The following is a 19,585-nucleotide window of genomic DNA, read 5'->3' as shown; positions in this document are numbered from 1 at the left end:
TTACGAGAATCCTTCTCATGGTTAAGAAGATATGGAGTGAACAAAAATTGGAGCTATTTGATCTTTGACATCCAAGTGTGACCTTGTTCTTGAATGTAATGACCTGGCTTGTGTTCTCTGCATGTTGTTTTGATGAGATTAGCAACTGATACTAGTTTATAAAAATTGTTCCAGCGTTTAAGAACATTGCAAACAAATTTAAGGTATCCAATCACTGACCCCAAAGTGTGACCTTGACACTTGACAGAGTGACCTGTGCTGTGTGCTCTTCATACGGACTTGTTTAGGTCAATAGCTGATGCCAGTTTTATGAAAATCTTCCAAACAGTTTAGGAAATAATTATGTGCAGACATGAAGGGCTGAACTTCATTAGTCCATAGTTAGAAGGTCATAAAGTAGCTATCAGTTAGAGCATTCATTTGGGATTAAAGTCAAAAGGTCATAAAGTATAGCTATCACTTAGAGTATCCATCTGGAATTAAAATCAAAAATTCAATCAGTTAAGGGATTTATTTAGGATTATAATCACAAGGACCAAAAGTAGCAATAAGCTAGGGGGTTCATTTAGGATTATAGTCACAAGGACCTAAAGTAGCAATCAGTTAGTGGGTTCATTTAGGATTATGGTCACAAGGACCTAAAGAAGCAATCAGTTAGTGGGTTCATTTAGGATTACGGTCACAAGGACCTTAAGAAGCATCAGTAAGGGGGTTCATTTAGGACTATAGTCACAAGGACCAAAAGTAGCAATCGGCTAGGGGGTTCATTTAGGATTATAGTCACAAGGACCTAAAGTAGCAATCAGTTAGTGGGTTCATTTAGGATTATGGTCACAAGGACCTAAAGTAGCAATCAGTTAGTGGGTTCATTTTTTAGGATTACGGTCACAAGGACCTAAAGAAGCAATCAGCTAGTGGGTTCATTTAGGATTATGGTCACAAGGACCTAAAGTAGCAATCAGTTAGTGGGTTCATTTAGGATTACGGTCACAAGGACCTAAAGAAGCAATCAGCTAGTGGGTTCATTTAGGATTACGGTCGCAAGGACCTAAAGAAGCAATCAGCTAGGGAGTTAATTTTGGATTATAGTCACAAGGACCAAAAGTAGCAATCACCTAGGGGGTTCGTTTAGGATTAAAATCACAAGGACCTAAAGAAGCAATCAGCTAGGGGGTTCATTTAGGATTATAGGCGCAAGGACCTAAAGAAGCAATCAGTTAGGGGGTTCATTTAGGATTAAAGTCACAAGGACCTAAAGTAGCAATCAGTTTAATTTAGGATTATGGTCACAAGGACCTAAAGTAACAATCAGTTAGGGAGTTCATTAGGATTATAGTCGCAAGGACCTAAAGAAGCAATCAGCTAGTGGGTTCATTTAGGATTATAGTCACAAGGACCTAAAGTGGCAATCAGTTAGTGGGTTCATTTAGGATTACAGTCGCAAGGACCTAAAGAAGCAATCAGCTAGGGAGTTAATTTAGGATTACAGTCACAAGGACCAAAAGTAGCAATCAGCTAGGGGGTTCATTTAGGATTATAGTCGCAAGGACCTAAAGAAGCAATCAGCTAGTGGGTTCATTTAGGATTATAGTCACAAGGACCTAAAGTGGCAATCAGTTAGTGGGTTCATTTAGGATTACAGTCACAAGGACCTAAAGAAGCAATCAGCTAGGGAGTTAATTTAGGATTACAGTCACAAGGACCAAAAGTAGCAATCAGCTAGGGGGTTCATTTAGGATTATAGTCTCAAGGACCTAAAGTAGCAATCAGTTAGTGGGTTCATTTCGGATTATGGTCACAAGGACCTAAAGTAGCAATCAGTTAGTTGATTCATTTAGGATTACAGTCACAAGGACCTAAAGAAGCAATCAGCTACTGGGTTCATAAGTATTACAGTCACAAGGACCTAAAGAAGCAATCAGCTAGGGAGTTCATTTAGGGTTACAGTCACAAGGACCAAAAGTAGCAATCAGCTAGGGAGTTCATTTAGGATTAAAGTCACAAGGACCTAAAGAAGCAATCAGCTAGGGGGTTCATTTAGGATTATAGTTGCAAGGTCCTAAAGAAGCAATCAGTTAGGGGGTTCATTTAGGATTAAAGTCACAAGGACCTAAAGTAGCAATCAGTTTAATTTAGGATTATGGTCACAAGGACCTAAAGTAACAATCAGTTAGGGAGTTCATTAGGATTATAGTCGCAAGGACCTAAATTAGCAATCAGTTAGGGGGTTCATTTAGGATTACAGTAGCAAGGACCTAAAGTAGCAATCAGCTAGGTGGTTAATTTAGGATTATGGTCACAAGGACCTAAAGTAGCAATCAGTTAGGGAGTTCATTAGGATTATAGTCGCAAGGACCTAAAGTAGCAATCAGCTAGGGGGTTCATTTAGGATTATAGTTGCAAGGACCTAAAGAAGCAATCAGCTAGGGAGTTAATTTAGGATTATAGTCACAAGGACCTAAAGTAGCAATCAGTTAGGGGGTTCATTTAGGATTATAGTCGCAAAGACCTAAAGTAGCAATCAGTTAGGGGGTTCATTTAGGATTATAGTCTCAAGGACCTAAAGTAGCAATCAGCTAGGGGGTTCATTTAGGATAATAGTCGCAAGGACCTAAAGAAGCAATCAGCTAGGGAGTTCGTTTAGGGTTATAGTTACAAGGACCTAAAGTAGCAATCAGCTAAGGAGTTCATTTAGGATTATAGTCACAAGGACCTAAAGAAGCAATCACCTAGGGAGTTAATTTAGGATTATAGTCACAAGGACCTAAAGTAGCAATCAGTTAGTGGGTTTATTTAGGATTACAGTCACAAGGACCTAAAGAAGCAATCAGTTAGGGAGTTCATTTAGGATTATAGTCACAAGGACCAAAAGTAGCAATCAGCTAGGGAGTTAATTTAGGATTATAGTCACAAGGCCCTACAGTAGCAATCAGCTATGAGGTTCATTTAGAATTATAGTCACAAGGACCTAAAGTAGAAATTATTTAAGGGGTTCACTTAGGATTATAGTCTTAAGGCCCTAAAATAGCAAATAGCTAGGGAGTTCATTTGGTATAATAGTCTGAAGGTTCTAAGTTAGCAATTGGCTAGGGGGATTATTTGGGATTATAGTCAGAAGGTTCTAAAGTAGCTATTAGCTAGGGGGTTCATTTGGAATTATTGTCTTAAGGTTCTAAAGAAGCAATTAGCTATGGGGTTCATTTAGGATTATAGTCTGATGGTTCTACAGTAGCAATTATCTATGGGGTTCATTTGGGATTATAGTCTGAAGGTTCTAAAGAAGCAATTAGCTAGGGGGTCATTTGGGATTATAGTCAGAAGGTTCTAAAGTAGCAATTAGCTAGGGGGTCATTTGGGATTATAGCCAGAAGGTTCTAAAGCAGCAATAAACTAGGGGGTCATTTTGGATTATAGCCAGAAGGTTCTACAGTAGCAATTAGCAATGGGTCATTTGGGATGATAGTCAGAAGGTTCTAAAGCAGCAATTAGCTTGGGGGTCATTTGGGATGATAGTCAGAAGGTTATAAAGCAGCAATTAGCTTGGGGGTCATTTGGGATTATAGTCAGAAGATTCTTAAGTAGAGATCAGCTAGTGGATAAATTTGGGATGATAGTTATTAGTCCAAGGCCAGAGGTTTCCTAAAGCAGACAAAGGTCAGTCCATCCTAAGTCAAAAACTTTACTTAACTGTCTAAGAAACTAATTTCATTTTGTAAATGTTTTTCCTTTTTAAAATTAATAATGATAATCATTTAGTTATAACAAGCAGAAACATTTTTTCAGTAATTTTATTTTTTTTTATATAATATCAAAATATGAATATTCAATTCAGCAGCCTGTGCAAAAAAAAAACTGTAAACATATATATAAACACAGAAAATTACACAGTAAAACTCGAATATAGCAAAAACTTAGACAAGAGGGCCATGATAACTAATGAATACTAGAGATGCTTTTGAGAAAAGCGCATGTCTCCAACAACTGCCCCTATGAAAAATGTTAGTTTCTCTAGACGTTTTAGACGAGTGGATCCAATTAGATGGTCTGGATGAGTGGATCCAATCAGTAATTCAAGGGCCATAAATCAAGTGCCTGGGCGGATTTGGCTAGTTAGCGAACCTGGGTAAGGTCTTATGGCCAAACACATTTTGTTCAAGTTTGGTGAAGATCGGATGAGAAATGTTCGACTTAGAGAGCGGACAAGAGCAAACAGACGGATTTTTTCGGTAATTCAAGGGCCATAACTCTAAAATGCCTGGACTGATTTGGCTAGTTATCGAATCTGGCCGAGGTCTCATGGTCAAACACATTTTGTTTAAGTTTGGTGAAGATCGGATGAGAAATGTTCGACTTAGAGTGCGGACAAGAGTAAAAAGGCCGATTTTTCGATAATTCAAGGGCCGTAACTCCAAAATGCCTGGACCGATTTGGCTAGTTATCGAACTTGGCTGAGATCTCATGGTCAAACACATTTTGTTCAAGTTTGGTGAAGATCGGATGAGAAATGTTTGATTAAGAGTGCGGACAAGAGTAAAAAGGCCAATTTTTTCGATAATTCAAGGGCCGTAACTCCAAAATGCCTGGACCGATTTGGCTAGTTATCGAACTTGGCTGAGGTCTCATGGTCAAACACATTCTGTTTAAGTTTGGTGAAGATTGGATGAGAAATATTTGAATTAGAGTGCGGATAAGAGTAAAAAGACTGATTTTTGGTAATTCATAACCATAACTCTAAGACGCCTGGACCGATTTGGCTAGTTATCGAACTTGGCCGAGGTCTTACGGTCAAACACATTTTGTTTAAGTTTGGTGAAAACCGGATGAGAAATGTTCGACTTAGAGTGCGGACAAGCTTTGTGACAGACACACACACACACACACACACACACAGACTGGAGAAAATCAATATGGTGGGAGACATAATAAAACAAATAACTAAGGAAAGGAAGGATTTACTACAAACATTTGTGACTGTCATAAAAATTAGCAAATGTAATATATACATGCAACACCTCATTTTTTAAACAAAAACAATAAAGCCATTGTGTTTGCTATATCCAAATTTTACTTCACTCAAACATGTAATATTGATATGTAATACTGTATACCTGAATAGATTTTGCTATAATTACAAATATAAGAATATAAATCTGATATAATACACCATTAAACATGAAGCATATATAACAGTATAGCATATAGCAGCAACAAGCTTGTCAGCTACTGGCAATAGTAGTTTAAACATGGACAACTGCAGCAACAAGCTTGTCAGCTACTGGCAATAGTAGATTAAACATGGACAACTGCAGCAACAAGCTTGTCAGCTACTGGCAATAGTAGATTAAACATGGACAACTGAAATAAACAAGCTTGTCAGCTACTGGCAAGAGTAGATTAAACATGGACAACTGCAATAAAGGCAAATGTGAAAACACATTGAATGACCAATATAATACAGTATTTTCATGCTTCTTTTTACTTGTGTATTGGGAATATTTTATTGTTTTAGTAAAACATGTGTAGGCTGAGATTTTTTTTATGAAAATAGTTAGCAGAGCTTGGAGTAGTGTAAATTTGCACAGAAGCTACTGACTACCTATAAAACTGGACAGGACCACATATACCACTATGTAAGGTAGAATATTTCCATAATATCAAAGCCAGGAATTTAGAACAGTTTGCTATTCTATGACTTGCTAACAGGAGCTAACTAAGGTTAGATTGCTATACCTTACAGAAATCATGAGATTTGATTATATTTAAAAAGGCAAAGAGTTGTCAGCATACAACTGAATTGGTCCCTAAACATTAACATAACAAGATCTGTCAGCAGACAACAGCGCCTGTTCATAACAAGTTTTGTCAGCAATGAAGACAACAAAAGTTGTCAGTCAGTATTGACAACATAGCTTGCCACAGAATATAACAATACTTGTCAGCAGACAATTAAGTTTGCCATAGAATATAACAAGAGTTGTCAGCAGACAATGTAGCTTGCCATAGAATATAACAAGAGTTGTCAGCAAACAATTAAGCTTGCCATAGAATATAACAAGAGTTGTCAGCAGACAATGTAGCTTGCCATAGAATATAACAAGAGTTGTCAGCAGACAATTAAGTTTGCCATAGAATATAACAAGAGTTGTCAGCAGACAATGTAGCTTGCCGTAGAATATAACAAGAGTTGTCAGCAAACAATTAAACTTGCCATAGAATATAACAAAAGTTGTCAGCAGACAATGTAGCCTGCCATAAAATATAACAAGGGTTGTCTGCAGACAATGTAGCTTGCTGTAAAATATAACAAGAGTCATCAGCAGACAATGTAGCTTGCCATAGAATATAACAAGAGTTGTCAACAAACAATTACACTTACCATAGAATATAACAAAGAGTTGTCAGCAGACAATTAAGCTTGTCATAGAATATAACAAGGGTTGTCTGCAGACAATGTAGCTTGCTGTAAAATATAACAAGAGTCATCAGCAGACAATGTAGCTTGCCATAGAATATAACAAGAGTTGTCAACAAACAATTACACTTACCATAGAATATAACAAAGAGTTGTCAGCAGACAATTAAGCTTGTCATAGAATATAACAAGGGTTGTCAGCAGACAATGTAGCTTGCCATAGAATATAACAAGAGTTGTCAGCAGACAATTAAGCTTGTCACAGAATATAACAAAAGTTGTCAGCAGACAATGTAGCTTGCCATAGAATATAACAAGAGTTGTCAGCAGATAATTAAGCTTGTCATAGAATATAACAAGAGTTGTCAGCAGACAATTAAGCTTGTCATAGAATATAACAAGGGTTGTCAGCAGACAATTAAGCTTGTCGTAGAATATAAGAAGGGTTGTAAGCAGACAATGTAGCTTGCCATAGAATATAACAAGGGTTGTTTGCAGACAATGTAGCTTGTCGTAGAATATAACAAAAGTTGTCAGCAGACAATGTAGCTTGCCATAGAATATAACAAGAGATGTCAGCAGACAATTAAGCTTGTCATAGAATATAACAAGGGTTGTAAGCAGACAATGTAGCTTGCCATAGAAAATAACAAGGGTTGTCTGCAGACAATGTAGCTTGCCATAGAATATAACAAAAGTGTCAGCAGACAATGTATCTTGCAATAGAATATAACAGGAATTGTCAGCAGACAATGAATATAACAAGATTTGTCAGAAGACAATTAAGATTTCCATAAAATATAACAAGGGTTGTCAGCAGACAATCAAGTCAATATAGCTAGCCATAAAATATAACAAAGGTTGTCTGCAGACAATGAAGCTTGCCATAGAATATAACAAAAGTGTCAGCAGACAATGTATCTTGCAATAGAATATAACAGGAATTGTCAGCAGACAAGGAATATAACAAGATTTGTCAGAAGACAATTAAGATTTCCATAAAATCAGCAAACAATCAGGCAATATAGCTTTCCACAGAATATAACAGGAGTTGTCAACAGACAATGAAGCTTTCCATAGGATATAACAAGAGTTGTCTGAAAATGTCAACAGACAATGTAGCTTGCCATAGCATATAACAAGAGTTGCCAGCAGAAATTTAAGCTTGCCATAAAATATAGCGAGGGTTGTCAGCAGAAAATTAAGCTTGCCATAAAAAATAGCAAGAGCTGTCAGCAAACAATCAGACAATATAACTTGCCACAGAATATAACAGGAGTTGTCAGCAGACAATGAAGCTTGCCGTTAAATATAACAAAATTTGTCAACAGACAATTTAGCTTGCCATAGAATATAACATGAGTTGTCAGCAGACAATGAAGCTTGTCATAGAATATAACAAGATTTGTTAACAGACCATGTAGCTTGCCATAGAATATAACAAAGAGTTGTCAGCAGACAATTAAGCTTGCCATAGAATATAACAAAGAGTTGTCAGCAGAAAATTAAGCTTGCCATAGAATATAACAAAGGTTGCTAGCAGACAATTAAGCTTGCCATAGAATATAACAAAGAGTTGTCAGCAGACAATTAGGCTTGCCATAGAATATAACAAAGGTTGCTAGCAGACAATCAAGCTTGCCATAGAATATATCAAGAGTTGTCAGCAGACAATTAAGCTTGCCATAAAATATAACAAGGGTTGTCAGCAGACAATCAGATAATATAGCCACAGAATGTATCAGGAGTTGTCAGCAGACAATCAGACAATATATCTTGCCACAGAACATAACAGGAGTTGTTGTCAGCAGAATATAAGGTTTGCCATAGAATCTAACAAGTGTTATTACATACTCATTTCTTTTCCCCGTTAAGTTACACTGGTACTGGAAACGTCAATATTTTTCCATATACTGACGCCTGAATTTCATATCGGGTGCATGACGTAATTCAGTGTGTGTTGTTGCACTATTTTTTCTATGTAGTTCAATATTGTCAATTCTATTCAGGCTATTGAATAAATTTGATATTTACATTATATTTATATATGTGTAGATGCGTATGTAATAAAAAGGTTATCATCTTTGCATCGGGAAATATGCGCTCGTTCTTCATCGGCGGAATATTGCTGGTACTGAATTTGTAGTGAGCTGGTACTGACTTTGTAGTGAGATGGTACTGAATTTGCAGTGAGCTGGTACTGAATTTATAGTGAGCTGGTACTGAATTTGTAGTGAGCTGGTACTAAATTTGTAGTGAGCTGGTACTGAATTTATAGTGAGATGGTACTGAATTTGTAGTGAGATGGTACTGAATTTGCAGTTAGCTTAAACTGAATTTGTGTGAGTTGTTGTCAATAATTGCTCTATACAGATTAAACATAACTAGTTTTAATAATGAAATAATTACATGTTTACAAATAACAAAAAACTTTTTCAGGAACATGTATCTACACTTTGAGAATAGTCATTTCTGTTATTTTGTTCTGCCTGACCAAGTGCTCATGGTTGAATATATGGGCAAATATAATCATGTCTAGGTGAATATCTTGATTCTCTTAAGTTTGATGGCCGAGTGCAAAATGTTTACAATGATCTACAAATACACATAAAGCATAAGAAAATGTCTACCAAAAGAAAAACAAATATTACACAAAAAAGTAGATGTGACAAGAAAATTATAGTCAGTTTCCTCTCCTTCAGGAGGGCAAGTTTAATAATGCTTCATCAGGTTACCAAGGGGAACACATGTAAAAAGTTTCATCTGGTTGTGGTTAGTAATAACAAATATGAACTATCTAAAAATTGCTACTACTACTAAAAGAAATAGAAAAACTTCTTATTGCTCAGTATTGCCCACTTCATTCAATTTTAGGAGTATTGCCCAACCCTGGAAAACCCGGGGTTTACCCACCCTGGGTGGGTAGTTGCCAACCCTGAACTATATGGAATGGTACTGCAGACACCAGGGATATAGAAGTAGCTTGTAATGTTCATCTCATTTTCAAGTGATTGATAAATGCACTTGGTTTTGTGAACTTTACTAAATTTACATTGAAGTCATGGACTTTGTCTGCACAAGTTTTATGGTTTTGACAAGAATGTCTGTAGGGGCAAGATATAGATCCATTATTATGGTTTGATGTTAATGGTGAAAATAAATAATTGTATAAATTAAACTACTTTACATTATAATTCTAGGATAATGTAATACTGCTTGTATTAATTATAAAAATATACACATTAAAAACAAATATACTGCAGATGAGAGGAGATTATGTCAAGATTTAAAAATGGATTCCACATGCAATGTTTGCTTTTTTTTTCTCTCACAATTAAGAATGCATTCAAACCAATGTATTAGTTATGAATGCAAGCTGTAAATGTAAATAAAATAGTTGCTCAAAGCAAACAAGTTTAGCAAAACTTTAACAATGACTAAATCCCTCTCATCCACATACAGATGGCAGGGTATAAAACTTCCCAAACTATCCCTCCCTGTAAACATTCACTAAGCCCTTATGACCTTGACCCTAATATCCCCTCTCACCTTGGCCTTTCAGCAGGGCTTCCATATCCTTGCTGACCCCTCTCTCTGTCCCTTTCTTGCCTCATTTTCATTAATTCTGAATAGTCCATATACATCTGATTATTAAATGAACGTCCATTTTGATTATGTGATTGCGGCACTTCATCTCGATAATCAGAATTTCTATTTGTAGCCCGCTGGTGCCCGCTCTGTCTCCGTGGTGCAACCCATTCATAAGGGTCCTCTGTTTTATAATGTTCAGATGGGGAAACAGGATGATCAGGGAAACGATCAGAATCATTTGGAATGCCTCTGTGTTTATGGTGTCCATCCCCACGATGTGGCAGCTGTGAGTAGGGATTTCCTTCGCGATATTCATAACCCCTGAAAAATGAGGGAGTAAACTTTTTCAAATGAGTTCTGAACTATTTCAGAGTCAAATGTTTTAATATCTCTACCATTCCATCATCTTGATAAGTGAAATAAGACAGAACCAGAAGGGTAAGTATAATAGGTACATGTACATCAAAGCTATGGTTTAAAATTATTAAATGGGGTCATCTAGAGAAAATTTATCCTCACATTTAGAAATGTATGTATATTTAAGATAATGTTCATAAACTCTTCAATAACAGATTAAAGAGAAATATCTGAACAATTTACTTATCTCTGAGCAAAGTTAATGAATTAATGATTCACATTCAAGTATACTCAAAAGTTTTTGTGTCCTAGTTTCTATGTATACAGCCATGCTATATATTATCTTATGACAGAAAACATAACAAAATGATTCTTTAGAATACTTCAATAGTACTATGTATTTGGCTATGCAACACTAAACAAAAATGATGTCAACTTTGTATGACACATACCCCCTGAAACTGTTTGACAGAATTATATCAGAAAGTCTTAAAACGGAGCCTAAAGCTTTCACCTGTGTAAATGGCTTCAAGTGTGTTTATATAAGATAATGGTACAAGTACAGAGTTAGGTTTATATGCAATGACATATGATCTAGTATAGCATCTTGGAAACATGTAGGACATAAGGGTGTGAATGCATGGGGGCAAAATAATTTGAATAACCTTGGCAGAAGGTCACACAAGGACCATTTGTGTGAAATTATTTTAAAATCACGCTTGCCGTTTCATACAAGAAATATTAGGGAAAAGTGACCACGCCCTCTGGCGGCTATGTTTTTTGACGAATCAAAATAATTTGAATTATCTTGGTAGAAGGTCACACAAGTAGGACCATTTGTGTGAAATCATTTTTATATCGGGTTAGCAGTTTCACACAAGAAGATCTTTGAAGTTTCCACTATATACATATAGGGAAAGTGACCACCCCCTCTGGCAGCCATGTTTTTAGATAAACTGGAATAATATACTATATACAAACTGGAAGAACCTGTTTAAAGCTCTTTCTATTCTTAGCTTCAACAGCCCCTATAAAAGTTTTTTCTCTATTTTTAGCTCTAGCAGTCCCTGCACCCACTGAATAAATTTGAGGGATTACCTTAGAATGATGCTATAGACCAAGTTAAATGAAGATCCATCAAGCCATTCATGAGAAGATGTTTGTGGCCAACAAAAGAGGCCAAGTGCAACCTATGAATGAACTTAAGAGATGACCTTACACTGACACTACAGACCAAGTCTGATGAACATCCATCAAGTGGTTCTTGAGATGATGTTGTTTAAAAGTTTTTCTATTTTTAGTCTAGAGGCTTCTGGAAGTGTCAAGCACACCTTATAATGATGCCACAGACCAAGTTTGATGAATTTCCAGCAAGCGGTTCATGTGCCCTCATTTAAACAAATTTAGCAAAGGACCTTGCAAGGATACTACAGACCAAGTTTGGTGTATTTCCAGCAAGCGGTTCATGTGCCCTCATTTAAACAAATTTAGCAAAGGACCTTGCAAGGATGCCACAGACCAAGTTTGATGAATTTCCAGCAAGCAGTTCATGTGCCCTCATTTAAACAAATTTAGCAAAGGACCTTGCAAGGATGCTACAGTCCAAGTTTGGTGTAATTCTTTCAAGTATTTTCAAAGAGGTTTAGGTAAATTGTTGACAACGGACGATTGAACCTGGACAATACATCTATACTTATAGCTCACCCTGAACCTTTGTAAAAGTGAGCTTACAAATGTGGAAATCCTGACAATATGCTGATGCCAACTTATCTTGACGATGTAATGTGAGCAGAGGTCATGATGACATGATACGGAGAAAATATCAAGAAACATGTGTAATAATTTTGGTAGAAGGTCACGCAAGGACCATTTGTGTGAAATCATTTTTAAATCGGGGTCTTGAGTTTGATCCCCTGGCAGGGTGTATGTTCTATGTGACCATTTGCTAAAAGACATTGTGTCTGCAATCATTCGTCCTCCACCTCTGATTCATGCGGGGAAGTTGGCAGTAACTTGCGGAGAACAGGTTTGTAGTGGTTCAGAGTCCAAGAACACTGGTTAGGTTAACTGGCCGCCGTCACATAACTGATATACTGTTGAAACCCAAAACAAACAAACAAACAAACAAACCAACAAACAAACAAAAAGGGGCACAATTTTGACAAACTAAAAACTAGAGTTGTGTTACTTGTCCTGGGAGTTCATCTAATGATACCAAAAACATCTGTGAAGTATTTCAAACAGTTGACATAAAAACACTGTAAGTGTGGGATGAGGGTAGAAGGGCTAGGGATAATGTGGATGGGAGCTCGAAAGAATCTGGAGCATCACCCAAGGAACATCTCTGTGAAATTATTTTGAATTGGGGCCAGCAGTTTCAAAGAAGATTTTTTAGTTTTCCATGGCATATAGCCATACTGGTTGGGAACCATTTTCCAGACACCTATTCATATTTCGGCTCCATTATTCCCTAAAAAAATATTTGACATAAAAGAAGCCCACACTGCACAAACTTCAGCTCCTTCCACATCCGATGTTGTAATCAGCATCGCGTTGTGACTAAAATATGGGTTCCATGGGGCCTCAAATGGGGTCACTAAAATAAGTTATTTTTCCCTACAGGTAAACCAGTATCCGGACAAATATTTTGACAGTGTTTTGTTGTTAATTTGATATCAAAATAAGTAATTATACTATTTCTACACATTTCTTTATCATTCATCTCTTCAAAATTGCACATGAAACATAACCCGGCGTTCAATAGCAGCTACGAAAGCAAACCGAGGTTGACTATAAAAAACTTGAATTTCGTCTTATACGAATTCTTGATAATTCCAATAGATATAGAACAAAATTAGTGCAAAGATCAACAGCGCTGCATCTTACGTAACTTTTAGCGTGAAATTAAAACTAGAACATGTTATCAGCAGACAATCATTATGTAGTTTGATTATTTCTTCCCCACTTGATACCTCGGCAAGTGTGAACTACTTCGCATGCGCAAAGCTATCTTCATGCCCCGTTAAATAAGAAAGTTGTTTTGTAAACGCAGGTGAGTTATCATCAAAAACCCAAACATTATACAGCCTTATAAAATAGTGGTTTGTTGTAGACATGAAGAACAAACATCTAAATGATCTAGATAAAACAATTACATGAAAAACAACGAAATAAAGCAGATATTACATGTGTCCGGAAACTGGTCCTGTCCGGAAAATGGTTCCCAACCAGAACAGAGAAAACAAGAGGACCATGATGGTCCTGAATCGCTCACCTGTTCCCACATGACCCAGTTTTGAGTATGACGTTGTTTTTTCTATTATTTGACATAGTGACCTAGTTTTTGAGCTCATGTGACCCAGTTTTGAACTTGACCTAGATATTATCAAGATAAAAATTCTGACCAATTTTCATGAAGATCCATTGAAAAATATGGTCTCTAGAGAGGTCACAAGGTTTTTCTATTATTTGACCTATTGACCTAGTTTTCGAAGGTACGTGACCCTGTTTTGAACTTTACCTAGATATCATCAAGGTGAACATTCTCACTAATTTTCATGAAGATCTCATGTAAAATATGGCCTCTAGAGAGGTCACAATGTTTTTCTATTTTTATGCCTACTGGCCTAGTTTTTGACCACATATGACCCAGTTTCGAAACTGACCTAGATATCATCAAGGTGAACATTCAGATCAATTTTCATGAAGATCCATTGAAAAATATGGCCTCTAGAGAGGTCAAAAGATTTTTCTAATTTTAAACCTACTGGCCTAGTTTTTGACCGCAGTTGACCCAGTTTCAAACTTGACCTAGATATCATCAAGATAAACATTCAGACCAACTTTCATACAGATCCCATGAAAAGTATGGCCTTCTAGAGGTCACAAGGTTTTTTTTTTATTATTTGACCTACTGACCTAGTTTTTTACGGCACGTGACCCAGTTTCAAAATTTACCTAGATATCATCAAGGTGATCATTCTGACCAATTTTCATGAAGATCCATCAAGGGTATGGCCTCTAGAGAGGTCACAAGGTTTTTCTGTTTTAAGACCTACTGACCTAGTTTTTGATCGCAGTTGACCCAGTTTCAAACTTGACCTATATATCATTAAGATAAACATTCAGACCAACTTTCATACAGATCCCATGAAAAATATGGCCTCTAGAAAGGTCACAACGTTTTTTCATTATTTGACCTACTGACCTACTTTTTGACGGCACGTGACCCACTTTCGAACTTGACCTAGATATCATCAAGATGAACATTCTGACCAATTTTTATGAAGATTCATTCACAAGTATAGCCTCTAGAGAGGTCACAAGGTTTTTCTATTTTTAGACCTGCTGACCTAGTTTTTGACCGCACATAACCCTGTTTCGAACTTGACCTAGATAACATCAAGATGAACATTCAGACCAATTTTCATACAGATCCCATGAAAAATATGGCCTTTAGAGAGGTCACAAGGTTTTTCTATTATTTGACCTACTGACCTAGTTTTTGATGGCACATGACCCACTTTCGAATTCGACCTAGATATCATCAAGATGAACATCCAGACCAACTTTCATACAGATCCCATGTAAAATATGGCCTCTAGAGAGGTCACAAGGTTTTTCTATTATTTGACCTACTTACCTAATTTTTGACGGCACGTGACCCGCTTTCAAACCTGACCTAGATATCATCAAGGTGAACATTCTGACCATTTTTCATGAAGATCTCATGAAATATATGGCCTCTAGAGAGGTCACAAGGTTTTTCTATTTTTAGACCTACTGACCTAGTTTTTGACCGCACGTGACCCAGTTTGGAACTTGACCTAGATATCATCAAGATGAACACTCCGACCAACTTTCATACAGATCCCATGAAAAATATGGCCTTTAGAGAGGTCACAAGGTTTTTCTATTATTTGACCTACTGACCTAGTTTTTGATGGCACGTGACTAGTTTTGAACTTGACCTAGATATCATCAAGGTGGACGTTCTGACCTGTTTTCATGAAGATCTTGTGAAATATATGGCCTCTAGAGAGGTCACAAGGTTTTTCTATTTTTAGACCTACTGACCTAGTTTTTGAAGGCACGTGACCCAGTTTCGAACTTGACCTAGATATCATCAAGGTGAACATTCTGACCAATTTTCATGAAGATCTTGTGAAAGATATGGCCTCTAGAGAGGTCACAAGGTTTTTCTATTTTTAGACCTACTGACCTAGTTTTTGACCGCACGTGACCCAGTTTCGAACTTGACCTAGATATCATCAAGGTGAACATTCATAAAGATCCCGTGAAAAATGTGACCTCTAGAGTGGTCACAAGCAAAAGTTTACGCACGCACGCATGCATGGACGCTGCGTGATCACAAAAGCTCACCTTGTCACTATGTGACAGGTGAGCTAACTAGCCATGTTCCAAGGCAGCCATCTTTTTTATCACTAGAAATACATTCTGCATGCCCACTGGCAGAATGTCGAGCCCGCCAGTACCTTTGGCCTCTAAGTGTGACCTTGACCTTAGACCTAGGGACCTGGTTCTTGCGTACCACACTCTGTCTCATAATGGTGAACATTCATGCCAAGATACATCAAAATCCCACCATGCATGAAGTAGAAATGCTACAGACAAACTTCAATTTGACATTTGACCTACAACTGTGACCTTGACCTTTGAGATAGATATATGGGGTTGACGCATGACACTCTTCACTCATTCATGCCAAATATAAACAAGATTGGTCCATGCATGTCAAAGTTATGGTACGGACAAAACTGGACACACGTCAGGCCGAAATGAAAGAGGGGGCCATTTCTTTGTTATTTTCTTTTGTTTGAATAAGGGCCCTGGCCCTTTATTCTATTGTTTACAGACTGACGCTTTTGTTCTCTTTTGTTCTCTTTACTGTTAAGTGGCCCCCTCTTTCATTTCGGTTGCCCGGACAGACGCACTGACGGACGCACACACATACACTGACCTGCCAAAAGTGACTGACTGTATCGAGCTCACTGCAAGCGGGCTCGACAAAAATGAAATATTTTGAAGGAACTTCGTAGAGGGTCATAAAAGGATCATTGCTAAATCAGACTGGTTTCAGAGGTGAGGATTTTCAAAGTTTTCCATAAAGCAAAATAAATAAAACTAGCCCTGCCACCTGGTTGCCAAATTTATTTAACAAAACAGAATGATCTGAAGGAAACTGGCAGCTGGCCACTAAAGGAGCACTGCAGTGAAAATATTTTAAATTTAGCAAGAAATTGTGATGGCTGGACAGACATTTCAAACACTATATGTATCTAAGGACTTTGTCTTTGAGGGCATAAAAGCAAGAGCTGTCTGTAAAACAGAACAAGTAATTTGGAATGTAGTACGCTGCAACTTGAAGTAAATAGTCCCCAAACAATCTATATAGGGATCAGCATTCTGCTCAAAACAAAACATACGTCCTATCAATTTTGACTGTGGTATCCCCCAATTACTGATAGGAAGCCTGTTTTTTACCTCAAAGTCACTGTGACATTCATTTTTTTGGTTGACCAACCCCGTAACAATATGATCAGCACAGGATATCATTAACAAAGTGTTCTCTTACTAAGTGCTTCTGAGCAAACTTTTGAAAGACCCAAGGCCTTGTTTACAGACTTTTCCATTCTCAGGTTTAGCTGCAGCATATGACACATTTAACTGCTGTGCTCTTGTTTTACTGCCTTATTGTAATCTACCAATAATCACCTGAGATTTGTTGTGTTTTCATAATTGCGGATTTTCTGGTCATCTGGTTCAATTCCCCGATCCTTCAAATGGTATGTTTTTACAGGTACAGGCGGTGGCTGCTTCCGTTGATTCCCTGATCTTCCATCACCAGATCCCTGCTGTGCTGGTTCAAGCCCAGGGCTTTGCGCACCTCCCGGGCTTCCAGTAGGTGGAGACTTGGCACTGTTTAAACTACTACTGCTTATTTTGAAGCGTTCGTCACTTCTGCAAATCAATGCGGGATGGGAATATATATACATAGGAAGAAAGCTCTGGAGTCTTTGTTAACATGCGTGAAAATCTGGTTGAATATACAAAAACAATATAAATATTTACATTTGCCTGGTATATGACTCCTGGACAACAAGGTCTTTACAACATAAGGTCATGCAGAGTAACGACAAAATGGACAGTTTGGGTTTCCATGCTATCAGAAACAAGATCAATCATTTGAATTTTCAAATAGGTAACAGATGTGATGAGACAGCATTTTACATATTTTCCAACACTCTTACAAGCTTTGAAAGAGAAAAAAAACTGTCATAAACAAGGCAAAGTTTGTGAGTTATACTGAAATAGGTATTTTGTTAAAAGGCAATTTTCACTCTACAGTGTTATGCTATAAGCAAAATGTTTACAAAGCTGGTAATCTCTGCATATAGTGTATAAATAAGTACTTTGCTTAATGACAATGGCAAGGTTTTTGTCAAACAGCAATGCTTGCATTGATAATGTTTGTAGCAAATTTTCACTGATTAAATATTCAAATTGTAATGATGAAAGGTGATGAGGATTTCCCTAGGAATGAAGAATATTTCTTTTCAGTGACTACTGTTATACTTACATACAGGATTTCCATATGTATTTTTCATGAGACTTACCTGAATTTAGCAGAGAGATCTGAAAGCTTTGATTTATCTATATTGCTAGTGCTCACTTTATTGGCTGTACTGCGGGTGAATCTGAAATGGAATTCACATATAAAATAGTGCTGTGCTCACTTTACTGGCTGTACTGCGGATAAATCTGAAATGGAATTCACATATAAAATAGTGCTGTGCTCACTTTACTGGCTGTACTGCGGATAAATCTAAAATGAAATTCACATATAAACTAGAGATGCTTTCTAGTTTCTTTAGATGGTTTAGACGAGTGGATCCAATTATATGGTCTGGATGAGTGGATCCAATCAGTAATTCAAGGGCCATAAATCAAAAGTGCTTGGGTGGATTTGGCTAGTTATCGAACTTGGCTAAGGTCTTATGGCCAAACACATTTTGTTCAAGTTTGGTGAAGATCGGAGGAGAAATGTTGGATTTAGAGAGCGGACAAGAGTAAAAAGGCGGATTTTTCAGTAATTCAAGGGCCGTAACTCCAAAATGCCTAAACTGATTTGGCTAGTTATCAAACCTGGCCGAGGTCTCATGGTCAAACACATTTTGTTTAAGTTTGGTGAAGATCGGATGAGAAATGTTCGACTTAGAGTGCGGACAAGAGTAAAACTGCCAATTTTTTGATAATTCAAGGGCCGTAACTCTAAAATGCCTAAACTGATTTTGCTAATTATCGAACTTGGCCGAGGTCTCATGGTCAAACACATTTTGTTCAAGTTTGGTGAAGATCGGATGAGAGTGCCAATTTTTCGATAATTCAAGGGCCGTAACTCCAAAATGCCTGGACCGATTTGGCTAGTTATCAAACTTGGCCGAGGTCTCATGGTCAAACACATTTTGTTCAAGTTTGGTGAAGATCGGATGAGAAATGTTTGAATTAGAGTGCGGACAAGAGTAAAAAGGCCGATTTTTGGTAATTCAAGGGCCGTAACTCCAAAACACCTGGACCGATTTGGCTAGTTAACGAACTTGGCTGAGCTCTTATGGTCAAACACATTTTGTTCAAGTTTGGTGAAGATCGGATGAGAAATGTTCGACTTAGAGTGCAGACAAGCTTTGTGACAGACACACAGACACACACAGACTGGAGTATATCAATATGTCTCCCACATCACTGTGTGGTGGGAGACATAAATAGTGCTGTGCTCACTTTATTGGCTGTACTGCGGGTAAATCTGAAATGGAATTCACATATAAAATAGTGCTGTGCTCACTTTACTGGCTGTACTGCGGATAAATCTAAAATGGAATTCACATATAAAATAGTGCTGTGCTCGCTTTATTGGCTGTACTGCGGGTGAATCTGAAATGGAATTCACATATAAAATAGTGCTGTGCTCACTTTATTGGCTGTACTGCGGGTGAATCTGAAATGGAATTCACATATAAAATAGTGTTGTGCTCACTTTAATGGCTGTACTGCGGATAAATCTGAAATGGAATTCACATATAAAATACATGTAGTGCTGTGCTCACTTTACTGGCTTGTACTGTGGTTAAATCTGAAATGGAATTCACATATAAAATAGTGCTGTGCTCACTTTATTGGCTGTTCTGCAGTTAAATCTGAAATGAA

At 37.3% G+C, this 19,585-nt stretch overlaps 1 protein-coding gene across 1 annotated transcript in view; it reads right to left on the bottom strand.

Annotated features, from left to right (window-relative positions):
• LOC123541928 (tight junction protein ZO-1-like) overlaps nt 1–19,585 on the bottom strand; it is a 213,956-nt gene that overhangs the window by 32,273 nt on the left and 162,098 nt on the right. Inside the window, 3 exon segments of the mRNA XM_053531778.1 lie at nt 9,962–10,324; nt 17,096–17,341; nt 17,998–18,078. Coding sequence (XP_053387753.1) covers nt 9,962–10,324; nt 17,096–17,341; nt 17,998–18,078 — 690 coding nt within the window.

This window comes from Mercenaria mercenaria, chromosome 19 (assembly GCF_021730395.1).
Source record: "Mercenaria mercenaria strain notata chromosome 19, MADL_Memer_1, whole genome shotgun sequence".
NCBI classification, from domain to species: Eukaryota; Metazoa; Mollusca; class Bivalvia; order Venerida; family Veneridae; genus Mercenaria; species Mercenaria mercenaria.
This window is presented reverse-complemented; position numbering and strand designations above follow the sequence as displayed.